Source organism: Rhyacophila brunnea, unplaced genomic scaffold (assembly GCF_057557595.1).
Source record: "Rhyacophila brunnea isolate RB1 unplaced genomic scaffold, BYU_Rbru_1.0 scaffold_7, whole genome shotgun sequence".
NCBI lineage: Eukaryota > Metazoa > Arthropoda > Insecta > Trichoptera > Rhyacophilidae > Rhyacophila > Rhyacophila brunnea.
Genome location: NW_028233339.1, coordinates 43,046,990 through 43,074,139, shown reverse-complemented (window position 1 = coordinate 43,074,139; position 27,150 = coordinate 43,046,990). Strand labels below are relative to the sequence as shown.

The 27,150-nt window shown below is 33.4% G+C and overlaps 1 protein-coding gene across 9 annotated transcripts in view; it reads right to left on the bottom strand.

Annotated features, from left to right (window-relative positions):
• Positions 1–12,852, bottom strand: part of Sarm (sterile alpha and armadillo motif) — a 343,946-nt gene extending 331,094 nt beyond the window's left edge. For 2 of the 9 annotated variants that reach the window (XM_085958226.1, XM_085958234.1), the window contains exons 1-3: positions 12,638–12,852; positions 9,926–10,481; positions 8,400–9,090 (exon numbers count right to left, since the gene is read on the bottom strand). In XM_085958226.1, coding sequence (XP_085814352.1) covers positions 8,400–8,810 — 411 coding nt within the window. In that variant the 5' untranslated portion in view covers positions 8,811–9,090; positions 9,926–10,481; positions 12,638–12,852. Of the gene's footprint in view, positions 1–8,399; positions 9,091–9,810; positions 10,482–12,637 lie in introns of those variants that run through there. The other 7 variants (XM_085958231.1, XM_085958230.1, XM_085958227.1 and 4 more) reach the window with 7 other exon arrangements.
• Between the last annotated feature and the right edge of the window lie 14,298 nt (positions 12,853–27,150).

The window sequence follows — 27,150 nt, the reverse complement described above, 5'->3', positions numbered from 1 at the left end:
TCAAGTTTATATGATGATTATGAAAATATAAAAACGTTGTATATAAAAAGTTCTTTTTATCTTGTTATTATTTACTATTCACCAAGGGTAGATGAAGTGGTCAGATGGCATCGGTGGAGTGTTACATTCAACCGTTGTCAATCGTGCGAACTCATTCGACCTCTCAGTTCAGTGTGATCAGTGACTTCCCTAGGCAAAATACCGCCCCTAAGCAGCGTCAGAATGCCGCCCCATTTTTTATACAGTATTTTTATCATCCTTTCATGACTGCAATATCTAATAAATGTGTTGTATGGATACAACATTACTAACAAAATATATAGGTACCACTGAATCTAATTTAAATGCCATACTTCAATAGACAATATTGCGTGTTCACGGTGTTAGATACATTTAAATATACACCTGACAACTTTCAAAACTCGCGTCAAAAATATTTGGATAAATTAATTTGGTCAGTACCTGTACCTATAATTCAAATATAGTTCGCAAATATGCACGTGTCCAAGGACAACGGAAGTAAACTAGACATCGCGAATCAGACAAAAAAATTCAGGTCTGTTAAACCTTTTATGTTAATCAATACATTTTCTTTCTAACCAGTGACTCAATCTTTTAATGGAAAGATATTTCCGTTATTACTAAGTTTAGATAAGTATCTATTTTTATATACACCTAATAATTCTCCTCGATTTGCCGCGCTTCGAGTAACTGCCGCCCCCAAGCGACGGTCAATCTGCCTACCCCCACGGGACGTCACTGAGTGTGATATTGACTGAATATTCATAAAAATGGTATATTGTTACTATTCCAAGAAGAAAAATATATTTATGTTTATGTTTATTAATGTTTTAGTACTTACCTACTTAAATAAGAAAAACTTCTAAGCTACAACTAAATAGAATTCCGATAGGCTATAATACCAATACAGTAAATTTTGATGCAGGGTTTTGGATGTGTGAGTGCCCTACGAAAATGAACCACGCATTATAGACGTGCAATAGTGTGTGTAATACACCAATATTAAATGAGCGTCAATGCATAAACCGAGAGCAGTTGTCAGTACTCGACCTATGACGTGTTTAAATTTATCCCGTATTCTTCCTTACTCGAGATCGATTGCTTGCTTTTCCTTACCCGTTAGGTATTTCAGTTCCCATTATTTCTGAGTTCCCTGCCAGGTTGTTATGGGAATAATGGCTCAACGGGTTATACTACAATATTATGAATTTATGAATAATGTTATTGCCGACAGGTACCTTTTGATAGAAAACAATTTAGTATTTAAATCATATTTCACACATAAACATAATCATATTTTTGATGATGATAAAACTATTGCTATTGATTTTTTAAGTCGGTTGCCTGTCAACATTTTTCCATTGTATACCTACATATGCATGAACCATGAAATCGAGTTTTGTTTGTTAGTAAAATAGTATTAAACCAGAGGTTTATTGCAAAATCGCTTATACCTATATTTTATCAATCGCAATTTTTCATATCTTCCTCCAAGGTGTTTATTATACCTATTACTTTTAATGATTTTTTGGCCATTTCATTTCGCTATTCGCTTTTTCTTATCATTAGTATGTTTAAATTCTAATGGATTAAAGTGTTGTACTATTCTATTTGAGTCGTTTTTGCGACCCGGGTTTCGCATTTCGGCATCCTCAGGCACTGTGCGCACTCACCAATGGTAAATACACACTGACAACGTATATAGTTACGAGTAATTCTAACTTAGATAATAAATTAATATAATAAAGTAGGCAAAAACTTTATCACCAACCTATTAAGTAAAGAATCACAATACAATTATAACAAACAAATAATTATGATATTAATACTATCGACTGAAGGTACTTGATGGGATTTGGATTTAAATTCTAATGGAATTTAATTTTGTACTGTTCCATTTAAATCCTTCCTAAGTATTCCTTAAATGGAATAATACAAAACTTAAATCCATTAGAATTTAAATAATTATGAATAGTTGAAGTGTAAAAACTCCAACTTATCACTATTATACAATCAGTAGGCGTATACATCGTCAAAACCCCAATAATAGATCATTAGATATTAACCAATAATAATAAATTCAATAGGTGTAAAATCGTCAATATAGTATTATGTTTGCAAAAAATAACATATTCTATTTGCAGTCTAACTTTTAAAATGTACTTGGTCGTATTTTTGTGATGGTCTTTAAATAAAGGAACATGGATGTAGCCAACTTTTAAACTAATAGCTTCAATTGCCTGCTTTTAATTATTTTTTTCAACTATATGTCACTCAATCCGTTTAGTCCTCAGCACCTCAATTATTAGCGTAACTGTTGGAAAAAGATAACGATAAAATAAAATACAAATCGTCTATAATAATTATGTGAGACATATGATATGATAGGCATATAATATCACTTAATGAAATCTCATGATATTTTATCATATTTCCCAGAATCACGACTGCGAACTGCACTGATAAGAAGGCTGGTAGGAAATCTTTATTGACGACCACGGTCATAATAATATTATTAGGTATATATCACGAGATAAGGTGGACAAATAACTGCTAAACGCAAAACAGTTAGCACCTTAGACTATAGATACATCTAGACGCCACCCGTTGCATTGCTAAATGAAGCCGCGTGCCTTGCGTTTGGTTTGGTTTGTGAGCGAGCAAACGCATTCGTCTACAAATGTTCGAGACCATAGACCATTTCGCTAGTGGTCGCCCAAAGTGCTCGCACTAGACGCTCAGAATTAAAATATAATTTTCTATTATTTACGTTACATAGTATTTTTAAGCGGTCAAAATGCAACCATTAGATAAAGATATCCATAATTTAAGTTATTTTAAAGAAACACTAGGTCACTGATATTAAAATATATAATAAAATACAAATAAATTATCACGAACATGTATCAACTTACTTATGAAACGTAATACCATCTTCTTGCTTATCAGTACGGCTACCACATTTTAAGACAACGCACAGAACCATCTTTTCTACTTAATTAACCAAAAATATTTACCACTGACTTTATGTTTAACACAAAAAATATCAATTTTAGCAACACGAGCTCGCAAGTTATCGACGCTATGTGAAGCGTTTCGCCCCGATTTGATGGCGATACTTTTGGAAACTGGCTTGTAACTAGTAGACCTTTTATCTTACTCTAGCGCGTGTCGCAGAGATTGTAATGGTGCCGAATACTTTCTCACTCGCACTCATGCATCGTTTTTGTTCAGGCCTTGGTTAGCACATTCAGTATAATACAACATACCCAGGAACACCGGTTTCAGAGGTCGGCTTAGGTTCTTTACAAAACATATATAATTATACTTACATAAATTATCACGAAAAGGTTTCTTAACAAGTTTTTGTTTTCACGAGAAAATGACAAAAAAATCCAGACGGCGTAGGAAAACAAGCTATTTGGTAAGGGAAAACACTAGATTTTGAGAAAATAAAATATCAATATTTTTGCCGATCGAAAAAGAGTACAAAAATTGAAAAAAATGGGTTCAAGGTTCAAGCTCCGGTTCCAAAATAATTATTGGGTTTCAGTTTTCGGGGTTCGTGTTTCAGGGTTCGGTTCCGGTTCAATTTCCAACTCTGATTGTATATTCCTGCTCGTATAGGCTGTGTCAGGGTTTGCGAACCTTTTTACGTACGCGTGCCAAAATTTCCCAAATATTATTTGTCTGACGTGCCGACAAGTTTTTCTTAGGGAGAGAATAGTTATTAGAATTTTACTAAAAAAACGTTCAAAAATTATAATTGAATTCTTGAGTGTTACTGTATTACTTATTTATGCACAAATTGACGCCAAAATTGCTCCGATCAAATGAAGCATTCTCTCGCTACAGTGGTCTCAAGAATTCTAAAAAGATTGTAAATCGATTAAAATCAGAGTTCAGTGCGATATTATATGTGTGGCGCATAAAACCTAAAGCCCTATCTATGCGACTTAAATTAAACGTAATATTTATTCTCGGTGGGTATCTTTATACCTACAATGCGATCTGTTATTTATGCATGCATTTCATCGTTGCCATTGGCGCATCTCATGGCTATGTAGTCATTATTTTTTAATATTATATAATAATATATTTATTTGTGAAACTTTTTGTAAAATATTGTAAAAAGTACTAATTTTTTTTCCTCTTCAACATAAAACATTCGAGTGCCATGGAAAATCATCACGCGTGCCATAGATTTGCCATCACTGGGCTGTTATGGTGTTACTATGAAATACTACGGGAGCTAATAGCGTGGAAAAAACCGCGTTATTAGGCGAACGCCGCCGACATTTTTACAGTTACACTACCTAGCTGTTTTTGACACATCATTATTTAAAACTTGTGTATATTTTTATTTGGCGTAGTATTTGCACATAGATTCCTGCTTTAAATAATTGAATTATAAAACATTCGGCACAGATTTTAAGTCGAAGAGAATATGTTAGAAACCTGATTCCTCCACTTATCCTACTGTGAGATAGAAGATGCATTCTTATTAGTACAAACCGCTATTATGATTTTAGTGGTAATATGCATGCGAAACATGTACGCTTAATGCAATATGAATAATTTTAAAGATGGAGATGTTAAAATTCCACAATAATAAATATATGTAGACGTAACTTAGATTAGCAGAGGATAACTATATAGAAAATATATAAAACAGCGATCGGCCAACGGTTTCTACATATTATATCAGTGGCGAACGGTGGAGGTAGGCTGTTAAGATCCGACTAATCCGACATAAATAGTTCACACCAAACTTTGTCAGTCAAACTTATCTATTTTATATTTTATCCTTTGGATACAACCATATAATATATATTATTTATAACAGTGAGATTAGCCTAGAAATTAAAATTAAACAACGCCATCAACATGACATGGTAATTTGCCCTTTAAATTTTCATATAAAGGTATATAAATATATTACAGTGGTGAGGGGTGGAGGTAGGCTGATAAGATATCATGGAATTGAGAATACAATTTGCAGATGGTGCTGGTTAGTTTTAAAATATCAATTAAGCCCTGCCTAACCAAAGCATAATAGATAAAAATATTTTTCTATCTATAAAATATCTAAAATTATGTATGGTTTAATGACATACGTTTACATATTTTATAGATAAAGGAATATTTTTGACTATTATCTACAATGGCTTGGATTACGCTGGGTTTAATTGAATTTATAAAAAAAAACAATAAACACTATCTATACATTGTAGGCTTAGTTCAATGAACATAAATACGTTTGACTGACAAAGTTTAGTGTTCACTATTTATGTCGGATCTTGACAGCCTATCTCCACCCTTTGCCACTGGTTGGTTCTATGACTGGACTCTCGACTTGTGTAGACGAATTACGAAAGAAACGCGTCTTTCATATTAACCATACGAAATCGGGACGTGCGCGCAGTCCCTTTGAAGTACCAGGTTATCGAGGTGAGGAGTGAGGAGTAATCTTTATATTCACGAGGGCCGAATGAAATACAAATAATTACAAGATAAAAAGAACTTTTTATATACAACGTTTTTAAATTCTGTTGAACCATTTAAACTTGACTTGACTAGCTTAAACGATCAAAAAATTGTAGGTACTTGATAGAAATAATACTGAAATGTCATATTGATGTCCATAGTAACGCACGTATATATTAATATTAATAATTTAGTTGCTAGGACCCACTTAGCAACCAATAAAAGTTTTACTTTTTACGGATTTCTTCCGAAATAACTTTTCATACAAAACAGAATTAACTGAAAATGAAATCAATTCTACTTAAAGATGGCTAAAAGTATTAAAAAATGCATTGGCATCGTGTTCTGATATATTCTAAAAGTTTCAAATGACTTGACTAGCTTAAACGATCAAAAAAATTTGTACTTGACATGTCATATTGATATAGTAACGCACGTATATATTATTAATGATTTAGTTGCTAGGACCCCAGATAATGGGATAACGATAATGGTGTCGAAATAACTTTTCATAGAAAACAGGATTAATTGAAAATGGATTCAATTCTACTTAAAAATGGCTAAAAGTATTAAAAGAATGCATTGGCATCGTGTTCTGATATATTCTAAAAGTTTCAAATGTCTAGCTAGTCGGGAAGTTAGTTAAAAATCGATTGCAAGATTTGTACTGGATAAACAACCACCGGACAAACAAGAATACGAGGTAAGAAAAACGTGGTAAAATAAAATAGGGGTCGCATTTAGGCATACCTAGGTATATATTTTTCGCGCAATTATCCTAAGCGATTATTTTACAAGACAATTAAACCTTATTCATTCTTTGGCATATTATTAGAATTACAGACGGTTGGACCGGACCCTTCTTTTGAGTTGCTCCGATCCGGGACCTAATACTTGCTCCAGCTCCTCTCCAGGGTCTGCTCCGCTCCGGGTAAACAGTTTTAATAGGTATTATATTTATACAAATGTAAAAAAATGAAGAAATAAGGTATATTATTCGTCATTCTCATTATTTACCAGACTTTCAGAACCGACAGTAAATCGTCTTTCATTATGTGCTTCTTCTGTCAAAAAAGTGAGGTTATTTATCACTCGGCACAGTGTTGCCGTATTTTAAATAATTCAAATGTTGCAAAGTGTCAAATATAATATTTTCATTGGGTTTTAGGACGAAAGTTAATAATATAAAAAAACATTCGGAGCAGTGGAGCACAACAAATTGTCGGTAGTCCGGCTCAGATTAAAACCCCATTGCTCCACTGCTCCTTCACTAAATCTTTTCCTTGTCCTATTCTATAGAACTTGTTTAGTTGTGCAGGATATTTAGTATAGGGAACACGTTACAATAAATCTGTTTAGACAATGATCAGTCACGGAGACTTGAAGCTTTCGAGATGTGGCTGTATAGACGCATCCTCAACAGACCGGGTGACAAATGTTAAAGTTCTCAATCGAATGGGGAAGAACCGAGAAGTACTACGTAATATCAAAACCAGGAAACTGCAGCACCTCGGCTACATTATGAGAGGACAAAAGTACAGCATTCCCTAACTTGTCATTCAAGGAAAGTAAGCGTAGCAGAGGACGGCGACGCATTTCGAGGCTTAAGAACTTCCGTGATTGGTACGAGTGCAGCTCCACTGAACTGTTTCGGGTAGCAGACGACAAAGATAAGATCGCTTTGATGGTGGCCGACCTCCGCTAGGGGATGGCACAATAAGAAGAAGAAGTTTAGACAATATTCTTTCTTTATAAGCTATTTAACCGATTTTCCACCATATAGCGTACAGAATTTTGATAAAAAGGGGATATTGGTACCTCGCCTGTATTTTTTATGGATTTGCCCCTGCAAGGACGAGTGGTATTTTTCTTTGAATTTCGAGTATTAATGTCAATTTATCTTGATTCTGAATATATCATTATCTACGATAATGTAATACTTTTAGATAACAGACATTTCCGACTAATCGACACCTTAGTAATATTGATTCAATCACTCAGCACACTCGTTAATCTGTCAATACCGAAACATACATCTTGACCTTCGTTAACAAACCATCAAGTCGAAAACCGTTTATTTATAAATCGGAACTTAAACCATACTCAAAATAATATCAATCCAGGGATTGCATGCGCTACCGTAATCGACGTCGACGAACCAGCGGCGAAGGGTGGAGGTAGGGTGTTTAGACCCGACATAAATATTGAACACTAAACTTTGTCAGACAAACGTATTTGTTTTCATATATAATTTTGAAAAACACTTTCTGAGAGAGTATATTATAACCAATAGAAAAAATCTTTTATTTGTTTTCATTGAGCTAAGACTAGAATGTGAAGGTAGTGTGGAGAGTGTTTGTTAGTTTTTAAAATTCAATTACACCCTGCCTTATCCAAGCCATAGTAGATAATACTAAAAAATATTTATTTATATATAAATTATCCCATTAAACCATACATTATTTTAGATATTTTATAGATATAAGAATATTTTTTATCGAATAGGTATGGTTTGGCACAGGTAGAGCTAAATGAATTACACAAAACTAATCATCACCATATTACAATGTATTCTTAATTCAACAAAAACAATACAAGTAGTGTACACTATTTTTATCGGATTGCCCATAGCATACCTAAACTACGATGGTTTGGATTATCCAGGGTTCAATTAAATTTTAAAAACTAACCAGCTCCATCTTCAAATTGTATTCTTAGTTCAATAAAAACAAATAAATATGACTGACAAAGTTCAGTGTGCACTATTTATGTCGAATCTTAACAGCCTACCTCCACCTTTCGCCACTGCGACGAACCTTCATGAAAATAATTCGGTGGGCTAACTGTTGTCTCATGAACTAATTACAATAAAATGTTTAAAAAAATCCTACCTCATGCCTCATATTAAGAGGGGGCTGCGCGTGCCGTAGAACATCTCCTCCTACTGACATTCCTTGCCAGTTTCCACCGACTCCTGCGTAATTCAATTTCCCTCCCGGCTGATCGGCCACATTCTTCGGTTCTTCCAATATCGTCTTCAATATCACTACAACTTGAGGATTCGCTGCCTCAGCACCTTCTTTATCTATTCCATCTACGACATCTGTATTTTCTTCGTCATTTTTGTCATCTGGTATATTTTCTTCCGCAGTTAATTGTGTGGTTTCGATTGGAGTTTCTTTGAGTTCTATGTTGTTGTTTAGTGTTTTTCCAGGATCGTCTGGCGCGTAAGGGCCGTTTCCGTCGATGGCCTCGCCCTTGTGGTGCTTGGGCGGCCGACCAGCGCACCATTGGTTACCCATGGCCCTGTCTGCCTTCGCCGCCCTTCGAGCCTTCCGTCTCCTGTCGCGCAACAGCTTTGCGACTACTCACCGGGTCTTCGGCTACTTCCACCAGCCCGACTTCACGGATTAACTTTGGAAAATGGTACAGCTTGCAAGACCTGATTCTCCTTTTTAACTTTATTCAAATATTTAAAGCAGAAAATATTATAACAAGGAACTATTTACTTTGGTAGCAAGTAGGTTTATTGAATTTTGTTTTCTATTAGAAATTCTACTAAAAAATATGTGCAAAACTTCACTAAAATATTATAAAAATAAAATTTTAAATGAAAACAACTTTCATGATATAATTAGGGTTTCACTTGAAATGGTTTTAAAACACTTTTGATCACTTGAATTTGATTTTAATCGGAAATTAATGAGCAAGCCATGTTTATACCTATATAATATACATTTAACGATACACTATTGGCGAAGGGTGGAGGTAGGCTGTTAAGATCCGACATAAATAGTCCACAATAAACTTTGTCAGTCTTACGTATTTGTTTTCATTGAACTAAGTCTACAATTTACAGATGGTGTTGGTTAGTTTTTAAAAATTCAATTAAACACTGCAAAAACCAAGCCATAATAGATAATAGTCAAAAAATAATCGTCTATCTATAAAATATTTAAAAGTGTGCCATTAAACCATACATAGTTTTGGTTATTTTATAAACATAATAATATTTTTCAACTACTATGACTTGGTTTAGGCAGGCCTTAATGAATTAAAAAAAATAACCACTAGTATATTGTGTAATATGTATTCGTAATTAAACGAAAACAAATAAGTATGAATGAAAAAATGTGCACTATTAAAAATTAACCAACATCGTCTGTAAATGGTAGTCTTAGTTCAATAACAACAAATATGAATGACTGTCTTAGTGTAATGTGCACAATTTATGTCGGATCATAACAGCCTACCTCCACCCTTCGCTACTGCGATACACGGAATGAAGAATGAAAACAATACCGACAGTCCGGGTAACTACGGTAAAAAATTGACGAATAGCAACACTTTAGTAAATGGCCTATGAAAGAAACACTCTAGTTTTGTTGTACTATCACTGAATTAAATAATCACTTACGATACGTATCGTAAACACTAATATCCGGGGACGCTGCAGGCGCCGCGACGCGTCCGCGGCAAATTCTACTGTGGAATCACTTGGACGAAAACGAACTAAACAAAACTTTATTATTCGTGTCGTTTCGGAATCGTTCGATGGCGTCCGTCCCGACGCGGCCTCGCTCGCGTCCAAAAGTGCAACGATCACTTTGTAATCTGTCCGGTTTCGCGCCGGAAAGGCAGCACGCGCGCGCGTAAATAAATTATTAAATGACACTTTTGCCGCCAAAAATACACTCTGCTTTAAATATATTTCAACAATTTAATTTACCTCGAAAACCATGTGAAATTCACATCACCATTTGTTTTATTATTCGATTCGTATATTACTGTAATAATTTCGTTTAAATTCTCGTTTACTTACATACGTATATTTTTTTTTATTTAAATCACTTTTAATTTTAAAGTTAAAGTTTAATAAGTGTTTGAATAGTTGAAAATTGCATAATAAATAATGTATTAAATGTGTATACAACTTAAGTGTATTTACTCAATAAAATCGTGCATAATATAACCTAAGATTACGTCAGAGAATTAATGTTAATGTATTCGTTATTAAGTTTTATCATAATTACTATCTATACGGCATACGTAATGTAGTATTAATTCAAGAGATGATTGCATTTTTGCGGTAACCCAAAAAAACCTTTACGTTAATAGGTAAATAATAATATACTATCACGGTTTTATTATTTTATACAGATTTCGGGATCGGTTTGGGATAACTTTGGATAAATTTAATACTGAAACATAGTTATCGGTTCCAATGGCGTACCCAGGGGGGGAGGCAAGGGGCCCTGGCACCCCCCCCCCCCCAAACAAGAAAATTATCAGAATGATTTTAAACATTGAAATCGAAAGGCAATAAACTATATTTTGGGCTTAGACAAATAAAAACACGACCTAAAAAATGATTTGTAATTCTCCAGCACCCTTTTTAGAAAATTTTCTTAGATTTTAATTTCTAACACAAAAATTTCGAAACACTAATGTCGGGTTTTTTGAGAAACCCAATCCCAAATGGAACTCTCAAAAAATTCTCGGTGTCCACCCGAATTCCGGAGTGGTGTAGGTTATGGCAGGGGAGGGCTGAGAGGGCTCTAGCCTGGGTCCCGGCGTATCGGGTTGACCAGATAAGTGAGGTAAACACACACCTTAAATTAGCTTTAATAGTAAAAAAAAGTCTATTATACGCTATTTGGCGCTATTATACTTCATGGCCATGAACATTTTAAATTATATAATTGTGCAATATATTTTCTGATTATTATGTGTCGATACTCGACAGCTCCATTATTAAAGTAGATGTATTAAAATTGCCAATAATTCACTGTATAAGTACCCTTAATTTGAGCTAAAACACAATTTGAAAAACGTTAATGTAGTGTTTCACACTGCCTTTAATCTTAGCGGTAGGTAGAGGGCCCGCCAAATATCCTAGCCTGAGGGCCCATTTTAAGGTGTGGGGGCCATGGTGTAGGTACACCGAGTGCAATAGACAAAATATCGATAAACGAGAAAATAGGCTGTGTTGTGTTGAGTAGGTTTGTATATAAGTTAACTGCAATAATACTTTTTTTTTGTCCATTTTCAATTAATATTTTGGAACCTCAATAAAAAAAACAAAAATCGATCCTTGCCCCCCCCCCCAATATTAAATCCTGAGTGCGCCACTGATCGGTTCATAGACACATTATATCTGATTTGAAAATGATAATTTTATTTATAGTAATATGTATCTACTAAAACACGTTCAGTACAATCAAACAATAAAACTAATAAACGTGCCTAAGTAAGTATACAATGTTTTTGCATTTATAAAATATTATAACGTATTCGTTTTATACTAGTATTATACAGTATTTGATGGCACTAATTGCAAAGTCAGTTATCTCCATAAACTAGTATTTCAAAATTCACAAAAATCAGCTGTCATACCAGACTACAAATCGAATAAATTTAATATAAAAATACGATACGAAAAAAACAGATTCTGATAAATTATCATTAAAAACATTTTTAGTTATTACTTATTGATGTTACCGATGGATATTATAAGTAACCGCGGATTTAATTAACACGATTTTAATATGCTAATTCATTTAAATTTGTACTTGTCCATTAAAATCGGTTTTTGCAGCAAGATTTACGCCTTTCGGCATTTTCAGTCACTATGCACACTCACCGAGGGGAAAAACTGACATATAATATAGTTACTTACTGTTGATATAGCTAATATATTAGTAAAATATGAAAATACATTAATCCTAAGTAAAGAATTTATTAAGGCATTGGAAAATATTATTTAAACACTAGTTTTTGACAGTAAAACGAACTAACATATTGTAGAAAAGTAGATGGTTATTTAAAGACTTTTTTTTAAATTAATATAACTGACTGTAATTATTATTAATACCGTTATTTATGTTGTATTAATTATAAAGACAACTAAATAAGGGCGATTGTTTGTTATTGTGCTGACTTTTACAGTTTTTGTGCATCAGTTTTTCGAAGGTTACTACTGCTAGTGTCAATAGCCTCTAGTTAGGCTAGGTTAGTTACTTAGGTTAAAATAAAAAGTAGGCAAGTAAGTAATTCAAATCGACTAAATAATTTAGTTGTTTTTCTGGCACAGAATCCGATCGCAACGTGATGATATTATGTAAATTACCGGAAAGCTTTCAATGCGTTTTGTTTGTGTTATTTTTTTGTGTTTATGTAATTTTTGTTTGTTCGTTTAATGTGTTCGTAGGTGTCGTGGACCGGCGGTCGCGGTGCTGTCTCAATTGAATTATTTATTGGATCGATCGACGGGCGCGTTTAGCACGGAGGCTGGCACGAGACGCACGATGGGCGCGCGAACACCGGACTGCGCGGCGCGGAGGCGTGTTGACACGAAGCGCCGATTTTCGGTTTCGCTCCCGACGCACGCGCATCCATATAAGTTCGCCTTTGAATCGGTTTGTTCAGCATCCAAATAATATATTAATAAAATTGCTCGTAGCATACAGATCGGATGCAGGCAGTGACGTCCCTAGGCAAAGTGCCGCCCTTAGACAGACTTAGAATGCCACCACCATTCATTTTTAGTCTCAAATTGTATGAAAATTGGTTGGGTTCTCAAATAGCGGCGTCTTTAAGAACGTGGAGGTCTGGGGCGTTGACAGGTTTGGAGGCCCCTTCGTGATTTTTTTCCTATTTAATAAACCATTATTGGTTATTACAATACAAAATAGGAATACTAGAATAGGCTAGCGGGATTTTTAATGCCTCTATTATTTTGTTTAATAAGATTTCGCCACTTTGTAACAAATCGACCGCGCACCGTTGACTCTGAAAAGTTGTAAAATTCGTGTTAGTTCCTTAATTTGCCGCCCCTAAGCAACGCATGACCTACTAACCCCCACGGGACGTCATTGGTCATGCGAGCCCTTCCCAAGGGATTCAAATGTCACTCCCCACCTACATTTCATAAAAAACAAATGCTAATTTCATGAACGAAACATCGAATCCAAAAACATACAAATTATATATTTTCCCCAGATTAATAAGTATCTACAATGGGTAAAAAAATATAACAATATTTGGTACAGTTCGGTTATGAGGAATACAGCGGCAAACACATTTTGAAAATAGCCGATATACTGGATTATTTGTTAGGTTAACGTAACCAAACCAAACCTAACCTAACCTAACCTAACCTAACCTAACCCAACTTAACCAAACCTAAACTAACCCAAACTAACAAACAATACAGTATATCGGGTATTTTCAAAATGTGTTTTCCGCTGTATTCATCATAACCGAACTGTATCCAATATTTATGTTGTCAGGATTTTTTATGCTTCGACTATTTTTTTAAATGATGTCGATTTTTTATGATGAACCAGCCACAAGGTCTGCTTTGTAGAAAACCACTGCTATCGAAAGTTTTAATATTTGTAGTCGTTTTTTCATTCTCCGCCCCTATGCAGCGCACGACCTGCGTACCTCCACGAGACGTCACTGGTCGTACCGACGCATTCAAATTTACCATACCTTGAATCAGCCTGATTGTAAAACGATCATGTAGAAATGCTGCATCACCTCTTTATAATTAATATTATATTATATAATTATTATATCTTTTTAGATTTTAATAAAATTTGTTGTAGAACACATCAAAATTGAGGCGCGCAGTGACGTCACGCTACACGAAAGATTGTCAGGCGTGCAAAATCGGACACCGCATCGTGCTCATCGCGATATGACAAGTCGGCTTTCAGAAGAAACTAACTACTGCCAGAAAAATAATTTAAAAAAAATCGTATTACAGTTATGTTTAATATTTATTAGAGACAGATAGTGAAATAAATGTTAAACACGTAAGTAAATAGAATTTAGGTATAATTTAGAAAAACTTCATAAACACACATCTGAATAAAATCATAGGCAAAATTACGGGATTACATCTTTCATTTTTCGTGTGAGTGTTACCATTAAGTTAGCAATCTAATTATCTGAGATTATCAAAGAATGGCTAGTGTCTTTGAAATTTAATCGTATCGATTCATGAGTATTTAATTCAGATTTTAGTTTTAACGGCCGTGCACTTGCTACTGCTTAAGAGCGTTTTTCAGTGAAACGGCAAACAATTTTCAACAGTAGGAGACCGACAGTCGAGGTGTGCGCACATCGATTTGTTTTGTCATGGCGTCGGATGAAAATATTCTTAAATCGTGTAAAGATGACTAAAAAACTTTACGTACCTATGTACTTAAAAAAGAAAACATGTCCATGAACATAAAACATAATTTCCTTTAAATTATATTGTAAATAGTTTAAATATGATCTCATCGTGGGGGCATTATTATTAAGCAGAATACGTAGCACCTAGTTAGTAGAGCGACCGCCTATAAAGCCGCGGGTCGGTAGAGGTCAATGTGCAATTAATATATTCAATATTACAACTCTGGGGTATTTGACAATTATTTATGAAAACTGCAAACTAATATTTCACATAACATCCGATCCTGGTCGTTATTAAAATATGTGGTAAAACTATTATTATATATTATATAGTATATGTTATTTTAATTAATATTATGTAGTATACTTCCCAGTCCCAGGATTCGAGCCTGGGTTTCCTTTTTCCCTTTTTCAATTTGTCTGTGAGTCAGGGTATGGACCTAATAGGTTGAGCAAGTGGCTGACATCCATTTCTCGTAAAAAACATTTTTTTTTTAAATACAAACCTCTACCCTGTGGAGGCCCATATGATCCTATTAGGATTGGACATAGTCGGAAAAAAATATACTTCCCACAAATAATTTAAAACTTAATACCTTTATCTACCATTAAAGTGATTAACATTTTGGATCGACCAAACGAATGAACTCACAAAATTCATAAAAGTAAAACTGCATTGACTGTATTTATTTTCACACATAATATGTGAACATTATAAATTATTAATTTAAGACGTTCACAACATGACATTTAAAAACATAGAAATATTTTAATTAATTAATTTATAACTAATTAAAACTAACTATATAAAAATAAAAAAGAAATATATCAGTATTAAATTATTAAACAGTATAAAAGTATAAATACAAAAAATATAAATTAGATACAAAGAAGTACACCGAATGAGCTAAGCAGAGCAGCGCAGACATAACATAATTTTTATATATCCACAAAACAAAGAAATATTTGATTTAAAAAATTCCTTTTTTAATTTTTAAGAAAAGTAATATTTTAAATAATTGCAAGATAAAAAGAACTTTTTATATACAACGTTTTTAAATTTTCTGTTGAATCATATAAACTTGACTTGACTAGCTTAAACGATCAAAAAAATTGTAGGTACTTGATAGAAATAATACTGAAATCTCATATTGATATGCATAGTAACGCACGTATATATTAATACTAATAATTTAGTTGCTAGGACCCACTTAGCAACCAATAAAAGTTTTACTTTTTACGGATTTCTTCCGAAATAACTTTTCATACAAAACAGAATTAACTGAAAATGAAATCAATTCTACTTAAAGATGGCTAAAAGTATTAAAAAATGCATTGGCATCGTGTTCTGATATATTCTAAAAGTTTCAAATGTCTAGCTAGTCGGGAAGTTAGTTAAAAAGTTAAAGTTAGTTACTGGACAAACAGCTACCGGACAAATAATAATACGAGCTAAGAAAAACGTTGTAATAAAAAAAATGGAGATGGGTTGCTTTGAAAACAGATAATTTTTACTGTCGCGAGATCAATGTCACATAGATAGATGGCTTGCGTATTGTTTTTGGTAGCTACTCATTAAAATTTTAACTGTTGTAAGTAGCTATTCAAATTCAAGAAAAAACACTCGATAAACTTTGTCGATATTGCCATTGAGTTTCAAAGAAATCAATAAAAACTTTGATAAAACAATAAATAGAAATGAACATTGGATCCATACGGACGTACGTGCCATTTAGGTACCTACATATTATTAGGTGTATCGTTATAGAGTTGTTAAAACATCCGATGTCACTCTCTTATATTACAACGCATAGTTTTGTAAAACCCATAATGTTCTAACTACCATAACACCAGCTGTATTCCACGGCTAAGCGCTTTTATAATATTTTCCCTGTTTACTCAGACAACCCTTTGCAGTGGTATTATCTTTGCCTTTATTTATAGATTCGTTTTAAAACATGTCTCCAAAGATTTCTGCAGTTCGTCGGTCACATAGCAAAAAAGAAAAACAATCGTTTGGATAGCCTCATCGTCAAGGAAAACCCCTAGGGTCAACGCGAAAGAGTGCAGACGACTACACGATAGCCCCGGATGATATTGGTATTTTAGTGAGAGACATAACTTGGACATTTGGAAGGAGTCAAGATTCTCAACAGTATGTCACGAAAAATAAATAAATTGACGTTAAATATGTATCCAAAAAGTTATGTATTTCTTAGGTCACATAACGACAAGAGCAACGATACTTTGGTAAGGCTCGTCCTCACCAGAAACATCGATGTGGGTAAGCAGGTCACGTACTGCTTAGGAGCAGCACATTATCAGTAATGACAAATAAAATAAGAGAAGGAAAGTATAAAACCATAGACGACTTTCTTAGTAGATAGCATTTTCTACAAGTTAGATACCCACTGTTACTAAACATCTTTTTTTCTACTGGCTTTACAATACGATTTGGATCTTGGCCGCCTCACGAAGAGGTTTTATAGTAGTGTTTTACGATAAATAGTTGTTGGCCACTTGCTCAACCTATTAGGTCCATACTCTGGATTCGAAGAACATGTGATGTTTTTAGCCAGACCCGGGATTCACGACATTATAGGCCGAGCGGCAAAGATGTAAGATATCTAAACTAGTTTTTTTTTTATTTCGAAATATGTAAATATATTCGCAAATCCAAAAATTCAAATAAAATTATGCTAAATATGCATGTTTATGAATTTCAATATTTGTCATTTTTTATAAAGTAATCACCATCTAAAAATAATTACACTACTTCGATCCACAAAATGATAATGTTTTTTAATAAAATATTCAGTCAAAATAATATTTTTTTTAAAGGAAATGTATTTTTGTATGGTACAGTCGGATTACTTTCTTAGTCAAATAAATACCCGTTGATAGTTTTTAATTAAAATAATAACTTTCCCCCAAAGTGCCTGCGAGGCAATTATTTTCTTCGCGACGCTCTGAAAAGTTGAGGTATCTCCTGCCACATTTGTTTTTTCTCAGAATTGGCAATCATGTTTGTTTATGACCCATGATATTATGAAAAAAATGTTTGAAATTGTCTATGAACTATTTCGTATCGTGTCTATGATCATTGTAATTAGATTATGTAGATAAATAATAGGAATAGATTAAATCATTGTTTTCTAAAATATTAAGCAACATAAAAGATTATTGTTCGTGTAAATATATATAAAAAACAATATCGTAGTCGTTGATCTGTTAAAACCTTATATTATGTAACAATTTTATCAAAATGGTTTTATTTTAATTTTTCGTTACCACGAAAATTGAAATAAGTATAAGTAATCATTGAATATGTGTCATTTTATCAGCTCAAAGACGATATCTATATAATATAATATATACTTTCGTCAGTGTGTGTTTACCTTTGGTGAGTGTACACGGCGCCTGAAGATGCCGAAAGGCGAAACCCTGGTCGCAAAAAACGACTTAAATGGAATAGTACAGAGCTTGAATCCATTAGAATTTAAATTCAACTTCCATCAAGTACCTTCAGTCGATAGTATTAATATTATAATATATACACTTACTGTCTGTGATTTAGAAATGTTTTATTTTTAATAAACGATTTGAATATTTTGTTTATTTTGTGTTTCATTGTAAATAAAAATAAAAAAAACTGGACCAATATTGATGAAACTTGCACAGTTACATTATTAGAAAATTAGTACAGTTTTATCCCAACAATTTTCGAAGTGACAAGATGAAACTTCTCGAAAATAATGCACCAATTGCAAGTTGCGATAATTCGTTACAAGTGGGGAAAGTAGTCTGATAATAGTGATTGAGTGTAAGGATGAGACGTGCTTACATCCAACTGTTGTAGATGACGAAAATTTGCCGAACTCTCAGTCGAGTGTCTTACTGACGTACCTACCTAAAGGCACTGACTGGATAATCGTAGAAATATTGTTTCTTTTTTAAATAGATAAAGTAATGATAGATATAAAAATATGATTGATTTCAATAAATGTTAAATTTTATATTTTAATTTCAATTTTAAGTTACTTTACCTTGCCCATTAAAATTAAATCGCGTTGATTTAAAAAAAATAGATAAATGGATACGTCATGTATTGTATTCAAATCGAGTCAGTTTATTGTCTATTTCTTCATTGTGTAATATTCCCGTATATCATACGGAAGAAGTGGTTGGTGATCACTAGTTAGTTATAAATAAAATAAGAGATTAATCCATATTTAATAATATACAAACAAACAAACATCTTCTCCCAATTTTTAAAACATAATTTAAAAGTCGTTAAAAATAATAGCTGGTGCAGGGATGGCAAACCTTTTTATGTACGCGTGCCAAAATTTTCCAAATAATGTTTTTCGATTGTCTGACGTGCCAAGCAGTTTCTTATGGCGAGCAATTAGTTTTTAAGAGTTCTATAAAACGGTTTAAAAATTACAAATGAGTTATTGATACCTATTCTATCTTTCACTGTATTTTAGCCGAATGCATATCTTTTATTCTTTGAATATGTTTTTCCTTGTTTTCAAATAGAGATCCTGGAAGCATTTACATTTACTCTTCTTTCATATTATATTCTCCATCACTGAGCGGTTTTCCATATTTAGAGATTATGTAAGAGGTAAAATAACGAGCAGTTATATTTGAGTGACTGCCGATAATTAATTTCATAAGGTTTGTTGGTTGTACAATTTTATTTTTAATTACCCGATCCTAAGGACCCATCTATGCAATCGTATATTTACATTAAACGTAATGATTATTCTTCAAAATGATTTGTCTGCAATTATTTCGATACCCTAGTTCAATAGGGGAACAACTCATAAAACCTTGTTCCAAGATAATGGCGTTTGAATTTTTTGCAGCAATTCTCATTTTAATTTTATAGCCTTGATTTCGATGAAAGTGTATGTTTTTTTATATTTAATTTAGTGGAATTCATCAATGCACAATGAAGTTGTACATATTAATAAAGAATTGGCCAATAAATTTGATTATGCAACGGAATTACTGATTAATCTCAGAACGGGTTATTCGATTTTATGACACATTGAAGAAATTTTTGACTATTTCAATGCTGAATTATAAAAAGAAGACCTTTCTACGTCGAATGGCATTCTTAACTCAAAACCTTTAAATTTTGAGTTGTTCCCCTATAGAACTGTGGTATCGATTTATACAATGCGATTTGTCATTATTTATGGATGTATTTCGTCGTTTCCATTTCCTCATCGATTGGTACCTAAACATAATATGAAAAACCGCATAGCTATGTCTTCATTATTTTTTAATATTACAAGTAAGTACCTTCTTAGTTAAGTAGGCATATATTTATTTATAAAACTTTTTTATAAAAAAAAAACATTTTTTAAATATACATAAAATAGTAATATCACGCGTGCCATTGGTTCGCCATCCCTGAGCTAGTGCATGTAATCGTATATATCCGTTGGAAAAAAACTAACTAGGTAATGCATAGCACTACATCAAAATGTTTGAATTGAATAGAACGCCAATGTGACATAGATTACAAGCATATTAATACTTACTGTATTTTGTGGACATAGTATCTACATGTGTTTAAAAAAAGGTGTAAAAACATCTGGGTCTAATATAAATGTCAATATTTCATAAACACATAAATACAGATGAATTTCGTTGAAAATTTAATTCATCCTACATTTCAATATGGGTAATTAATGGTTCATGGCTTTACAGCAGGGGTAGTCAACCTGGTCCCTACCGCCCACTAGTGGGTGTTCCAGCTTTCATGGTGGGCGGCACGGGTTTTAAAATCATTTTCATTATGTTGAAACATCGAAGTAGACGTCTCCATTCATCAGTCGAGCCGTAAACAAGATCAAATCCAATTTAAAAAAAAATGATAGAATGTTTCGACAGCTTTGCCAGAACATTAATGAAGATTTTATTAGGTTACTTTTGCACACATAAGTTCGGTGTCTGTCAAAGGGTACATCTTTCACCATTATTATGATAGTGTCATACAACTTTTGAAAAGTAATAATGAGACCAATATTTGTCAACAGCTAAAACCAATAAAGTATGATGCCTTTTATTTGTCAGATATTATCAATTATAAAGTAAAGTTACTTCCCTACTTAATAAATCACCATTGCTGTGGAACCGGCGGGCGGTTAGAAAATTTTACTACTAACAGAGACACAAAAGTGGGCGGTACGTAGAAAAAGGTTGACTACCCCTGCTTTACAGCATTGATATCTTAATCTACTAATGCATGATTGAAGAGATATTGTAGATTGTATGATGAAGTGAATACATTTGTATGCAGTTGAAATAAACTTTAACTAATTTCAATAGGGTGACTATTGCATATTTTCGTGCATTTCTTTGACCTATTATTCAAATGTAAGGATAGTGAACAACGTCGCGTTAGAAAGCCGCATTAAATTATTTATAACAAAATAAGGCTGCATTTAATAAAATTCAAATAGATGCATGTAAAAATGTACCTACTTAGTACTTATTTAATGTACCTAAATACTTTGTGTGAGGTGACACTTTGTGTGTAAGGAATAGCTTGGCATAATATATCGACGTAAGGCCCACTATAGTCAGGCTGCTGCACGAATCTGTGAACTTCGATTGTACTGATAGTTATTCCTACTACCAGTTCAAATGAAATATGGTTTACTGTGTGTAGAAAATGAATAATTGTTTCACATTGAAATAAATGGTAATATTTTGAATGAAATATTCTGCAGCGAGTTTCTTTGACGCATATCACGCAAACGATTCATCAGAAGAGTTGAAACCTGTCACAAAATGATCAAATCTGATCACTATAATATAGTGATCAGATAGATCATATTGAAATTAAAAATATATACATATTTATCACAGGCTAATTACCCAAAGCATAACAAAATTCCTACATTCATAATTTGGTAAATAAATGGTAATATTTTGAACAAAATATTGAGCAGCCCGTTTCTTTGACGCAAATGACGCAACTGATTCGTCAAGAGAGTTGAAACCTGTCACAGAGTGATCAGATTATATTGAAATTAAAAATATATACATATTTATCACAAGCTAATTACCCAAAGCATAACAAAATTCCTACATTCATAATTTGGTAAATTAATGATATATAAGATATAAAACCAGTGATGCCACGACGTGGGAGTAGGCAGGTCATTCGTTGTTTAGAGACAAAATACTGTAGCATGTGCTTATGTATCGTGTTTAGTAAGAAAGGAGACTGTTTCAATTAAGTCATGTTTGTATAATGTATACAAAATTAAAACAATGAATCGTTTGCACCATATGGATTTATATAGGAAATAAAATTAGAAGATTATTTTTATTCGTATTATCGTATGGGCCTCAAAATCAGTAAACGCGCCACACATCTTTATTAACTGCAAACAAGTTACCGCCAATACATTCGATGACACAATTCAGTGCTGTGTCCTGACTATTAGTCGGCGTTGATATCAATGTTTGTGATATTTGAATGCAAATCTAGGATAGTCGCTAACATATTTCTTTGTTTCTAAATGTCATGTTGTGAACGTCTTGAATTAATAATGTGTAATGTTCAATATACTTATAGATTAGTAGTAGTTGTAGATTTTCCGGTACGAACGTAAAACTTTTTGGCGAGATAAAAACGTATTATAAAACCGTATAACTAGAAACTAGATATTTAATTATTAATTAGGTACATATTGATAATAATAATTAGTACTTTATTAGGCAGGTATATCTAAAAGTCAAATACTTACCTACAGGAAATTTACACAGAATAATAAATCGTCTAGGATGATTATTGTAATAAGAAATCAAAGCATCTTCATTAGGCCATGAAGCTTCAAGTGTTCTGCATCAATGGCTTTTAATGGCTAGCCTAGTTACACTATTCTTGACTGTTGGTGCAGAGCTAACATGATCAGTGCCAAGGTCGGGATTCGAAGCTATGAAAGATGATGCTATGATGAATTAATATTAAACCCACGTAGACACTCAACTGGGTAAATAATTTTCTTTTAATCTGTCTAATTTATCACTAATAATTTATGGCGAAATATCTTCTTACCCAGCACGGTGACGAAATAAATTGACATGCTTTTTTACAGATTATAATTTACATGTACAATATTATCTTAAGTACTTATATTCAAAAGCTAAAAACGACTAATTACAAGATAATTTTGATTTCCATAGTAACGCACGTATATATTAATAATTTTGTTGCTAGGACAATCCGCTTAGCAACCAATAATGGTGTCAAAATAACTTTTCATACAAAACAGAATTAAATGAAAATGAATTCAATTCTACTTAACGATGGCTAAAAGTATTTAAAAAAATGCATTGGCATCATGTTCTGATATATTATAAAAGTTTCGAATGTCTAGCTAGTCGGTAAGTTAGTTAAAAATCGATTGCAAGATTTATACCGGACAAATAAGAATACGAGCTAAGAAAACGTTGTAAAAAATATCTACCTAGATAAATTCGTGCACGGAAAATTGTACGTATGCAGTTCACCGTGAGCTGTTGTATAGGAAACAGGCAGCCATATTGCATTGAAATCAAATCCATGTCAAAAGACATAAAACATTTAGAAAATAGGTACGTAATAAAACTCACCGGAATACAAGGGATAATATGTAGATAACTAAATTATAAATACAATTTTATCATACCTATATATTTATTTATATAGAATTCTGAACGATTCTAAGGTAGGTGAAGAAGTATGTGCTCGTGGAGTGCTCTACGAACAACGTGTCGTTTCTTTGTATTTCAATGCTACACGGCCATCTGTTTCCGGTACAACGGTGAACTTTATTTTTTATTTCAAGCAGATAATAATGCGCGATTACCTAAGACGGCAGAGATGATTTTAATTGTCGCATTGCGGGTTTGATTCCGTTGACTTTCCTTCTTAACCATATTACAATATATTATATTGTCGTATAGTCTTAGTTCAATGAAAACCAATACGTATGACTGACAACAGTGACGTCCCTAAACAAAATGCCGCCCATGGGCAGCGCCATAATGCCGCCCCATTATTTTATATAATATTTTTCATCATCTGTGCTCGTGTCGTTTCTGGTCACTAAATACGTCTAATGGCAACGGAAGTAAACTAGACATCGCGAAACCGACAAAATTTTACTGTCCTATTTAACCTTTTATGTAAATTAATACATTTTGTTTCCAACCAGTGAGCTGAATTTTTTAAAGGAAAGATATTTTCGTTATTAAGTACCCAGTTTAAGTAGTTATTTATATATATACTCGTACCAAATGATTCTCCTCGATTTGCCGCCCCCAAGCGACGCTCAATCTGCCAACCCCCACGGGACGTCACTGACTGACAATGTTTAACGTGCACTATTTACGGAGCTTTCCTTTACCCTTCACCACTGGAAGCTATAAGTTTAAATTTAAAGGCAAGAAAATATAATTTTGATACGGTATGTAAGTAAATGGTTTTGTTATATTATCTAAACTATTTACACTAATAAACAGCCTCTTAGGTTATCTCGTTCTTGCATTGTATATTGTAAAGAAAATAAAATATTTATACACTGGCATAATAAGAGTGACGTCCCGCGGGGGTAGGCAGATTGAGCGTCGCTCGGGGGCGGCAGTTACTCGAAAGGCGGCAAATCGAGAACCATTTGGTATAAGTACATATAAATAGCTAAACTTATTTTGTTTACATGTATGCAAAAATAGTGTGAAAATAATAAATTTGTGTATTGTTGATTGATACAAACCAAATGTGACAGAAATATCAACCGAATAGAACCTCAGACTCTGATGATTTGGTGAAGAATTTGGATGAAGTGTCTAACATAATTAATTAGCTATATTATGTTTATTCTCTTTTTATATCTAAATTTAAGTTGTATGTTTTAGTGATATATATTTTGTTAGTAATGTATCCATACAACACGTCATTACTTAGATATTGGAGTCATAAAAGTATGATAAAAATACTGTAAAAAAAATGGGGCGGCATTGTCGCGCTTCATAGGGGCGGCATTTTGTCTAGGGACGTCACTGCATAATAACAATATTACCTAGTTATCAAAATGACTCTTGTAAGTCAACACAGTAGTCAGTAAAACTAAATGCGGTTCACAATGAGATACGAAGGTAAGTTAAAGATGTCTTTGACCGAAGAATTTTTTGGAATTGTTCCAAATTGTCAAGATTAAATCGAAAATAGCGCGACGTTACTAATTTTAAGAATCGGAGAAATTCTATTCAGCTGATTTGTTTTTGGAAACTCATCTACCCGTGGTTTACGAGCATTTTTAAACGAACAGTTTTTCAAATAATTATTAGGTACAGACTTGTTATTCAAAATATATTATTTCAATTTACGTACAATCCATGTACAATCACACCTAAATACTGTACATAAATTAATATAGGTACATAAAACCTACCTTTTCAATAAATTAAATGTTAGATCGTTTAAATGGAAATTCTGCAATCAAAATAAGATTGCTTTGTCAGATATTTTTTTCTGACAATTGTAAATGAATTAGAAGTCTTTATTTAATTTTAGTACATTCTCGTCAATATACGTAATGCGAATGAATGACAATAACTAAATAAATTATTTTGGAATAGTTGTAAATACGAGGGTGGGTCAATAAGTCCTTAGAAAAGCCGACAGGTGGCGCGACTAGTACTGTAAGCGGTTTGTTTTCATGCAGCGGCACTACCGATTCAGTATGCTGCGAAGTTTCAATCAGATTGGTCGGGTTGTTGTTTTTTATTTTCGTACATTTAAAAAAAAATTTGCTTGTTTACAAAAATGGAGAAAATTGAGTTTAGAGCTGTTACTAAACATTTTAATATAAAAGGGTTAACAGCAAAGGAAATAAAAAATGAGTTGGATTTAGTTCACGGCATATCTGTTCCTTCACTTGCAACTATTTATAACTGGTTAAATGAATTTAAACGTGGTCGTACATCAACAAAGGATGAACCCCGCTCAGGACGTCCTGTAGAGGTGACTACACCAGAAATGATCAATAAAATCCACGATATGGTGTTAAGTGACCAAAGATTAAAGTTGAGTGAGATAATTGAGGTTACAGGGATCTCAAAAGGTAGTGTCATTTCTATTTTACATGACAAATTGGGCATGAAAAAAGTTTCTGCAAGATGGGTGCCGCGTTTGCTCACAGTCGACAATAAACGCAATAGGGTGGTGGCCTCTAAAGCCCTGTTGTCGCTCATGCAACGCAATCCGGATGAATTTTTTCGTCGCTTTGTGACTGTAGATGAAACATGGATACACCACTATACTCCCGAGACGAAAGAACAGTCAAAGCAGTGGATTGCGAAAGGCGAACCATGTCCAAAGAAGGCGAAAACCGTAAAATCAGCTGGTAAGGTTATGGCTACTGTATTTTGGGATGCACGTGGAATTATTTTCGTTGACTATTTGGAAAAAGAAAAAACAATAACAAGGGATTATTTATTATGCATCTTAATTGGACCAGCTAAAAAACGAAATTGAAGAAAAACGGCCTCATTTAAACAGGAAAAAAATCCTCTTTCATCAGGACAATGCCCGTGTTCACACATGTTTACGATCAATGGCTAAAATTGAAGAATTGAAGTTCGAATTGGTCGACCACCCACCGTATTCGCCAGATTTAGCCCCCAGTGACTTTTTCCTTTTCCCAAACCTAAAAAAATGGCTAAGTGGACAACGTTTTTTTTCAAATGAAGAAGTCATCGATCGGACAAATGCTTATTTTGAGGACCTTCCGAAAACTTATTTTTCTGACGGTTTAAAAAAAATTGAGAAACGTCTAACCAAGTGTATTGAGCTCCAAGGAGATTATGTTGAGAAATAAAAAAAAAATAAAAAAAAAAAAACTGTTTTAATGCTTTTTTCTAAGGAATTATTGACCCACCCTCGTAGTACCTAATTAATTTAAGAAACTATATATTGTATTCAAAGTAGTTCAAAATTGAGAACGTAACTTTATATTCATCATTATTAGCCGGGATCGATCCACTGCTGGACGAAGGCCTCCCCTAGCTCCCTCAACTCTTCTCGGTCGCTAGTTTTTTGCTACAACGTATGTCCACAAAATTGTATCATGTTCGTGTATCCAGCGGGTTGTAGGGCGTCCCTGTGGGCGTTTAGTGCTCCTTGGGTAGCACTGTATGACGGTATTAGTTCAGCGAACCATTCGCCGAGTGATATGTCCAGCCCATCTCCATTTCATCTGCTTAGCGATCTCTATCATATCGCGTACTCTTGTCTGTTTCTTTAACCATTGGTTTCTTTTGTGATTGTTATGCGTTATGCCCAACATGCACCTTTCCATCCCACGTTGCGCTACTCGAAATTTTTGGATTTGTTTTACATTACATATTCAACAAACATAATTTAAAAACACCTCAGATACC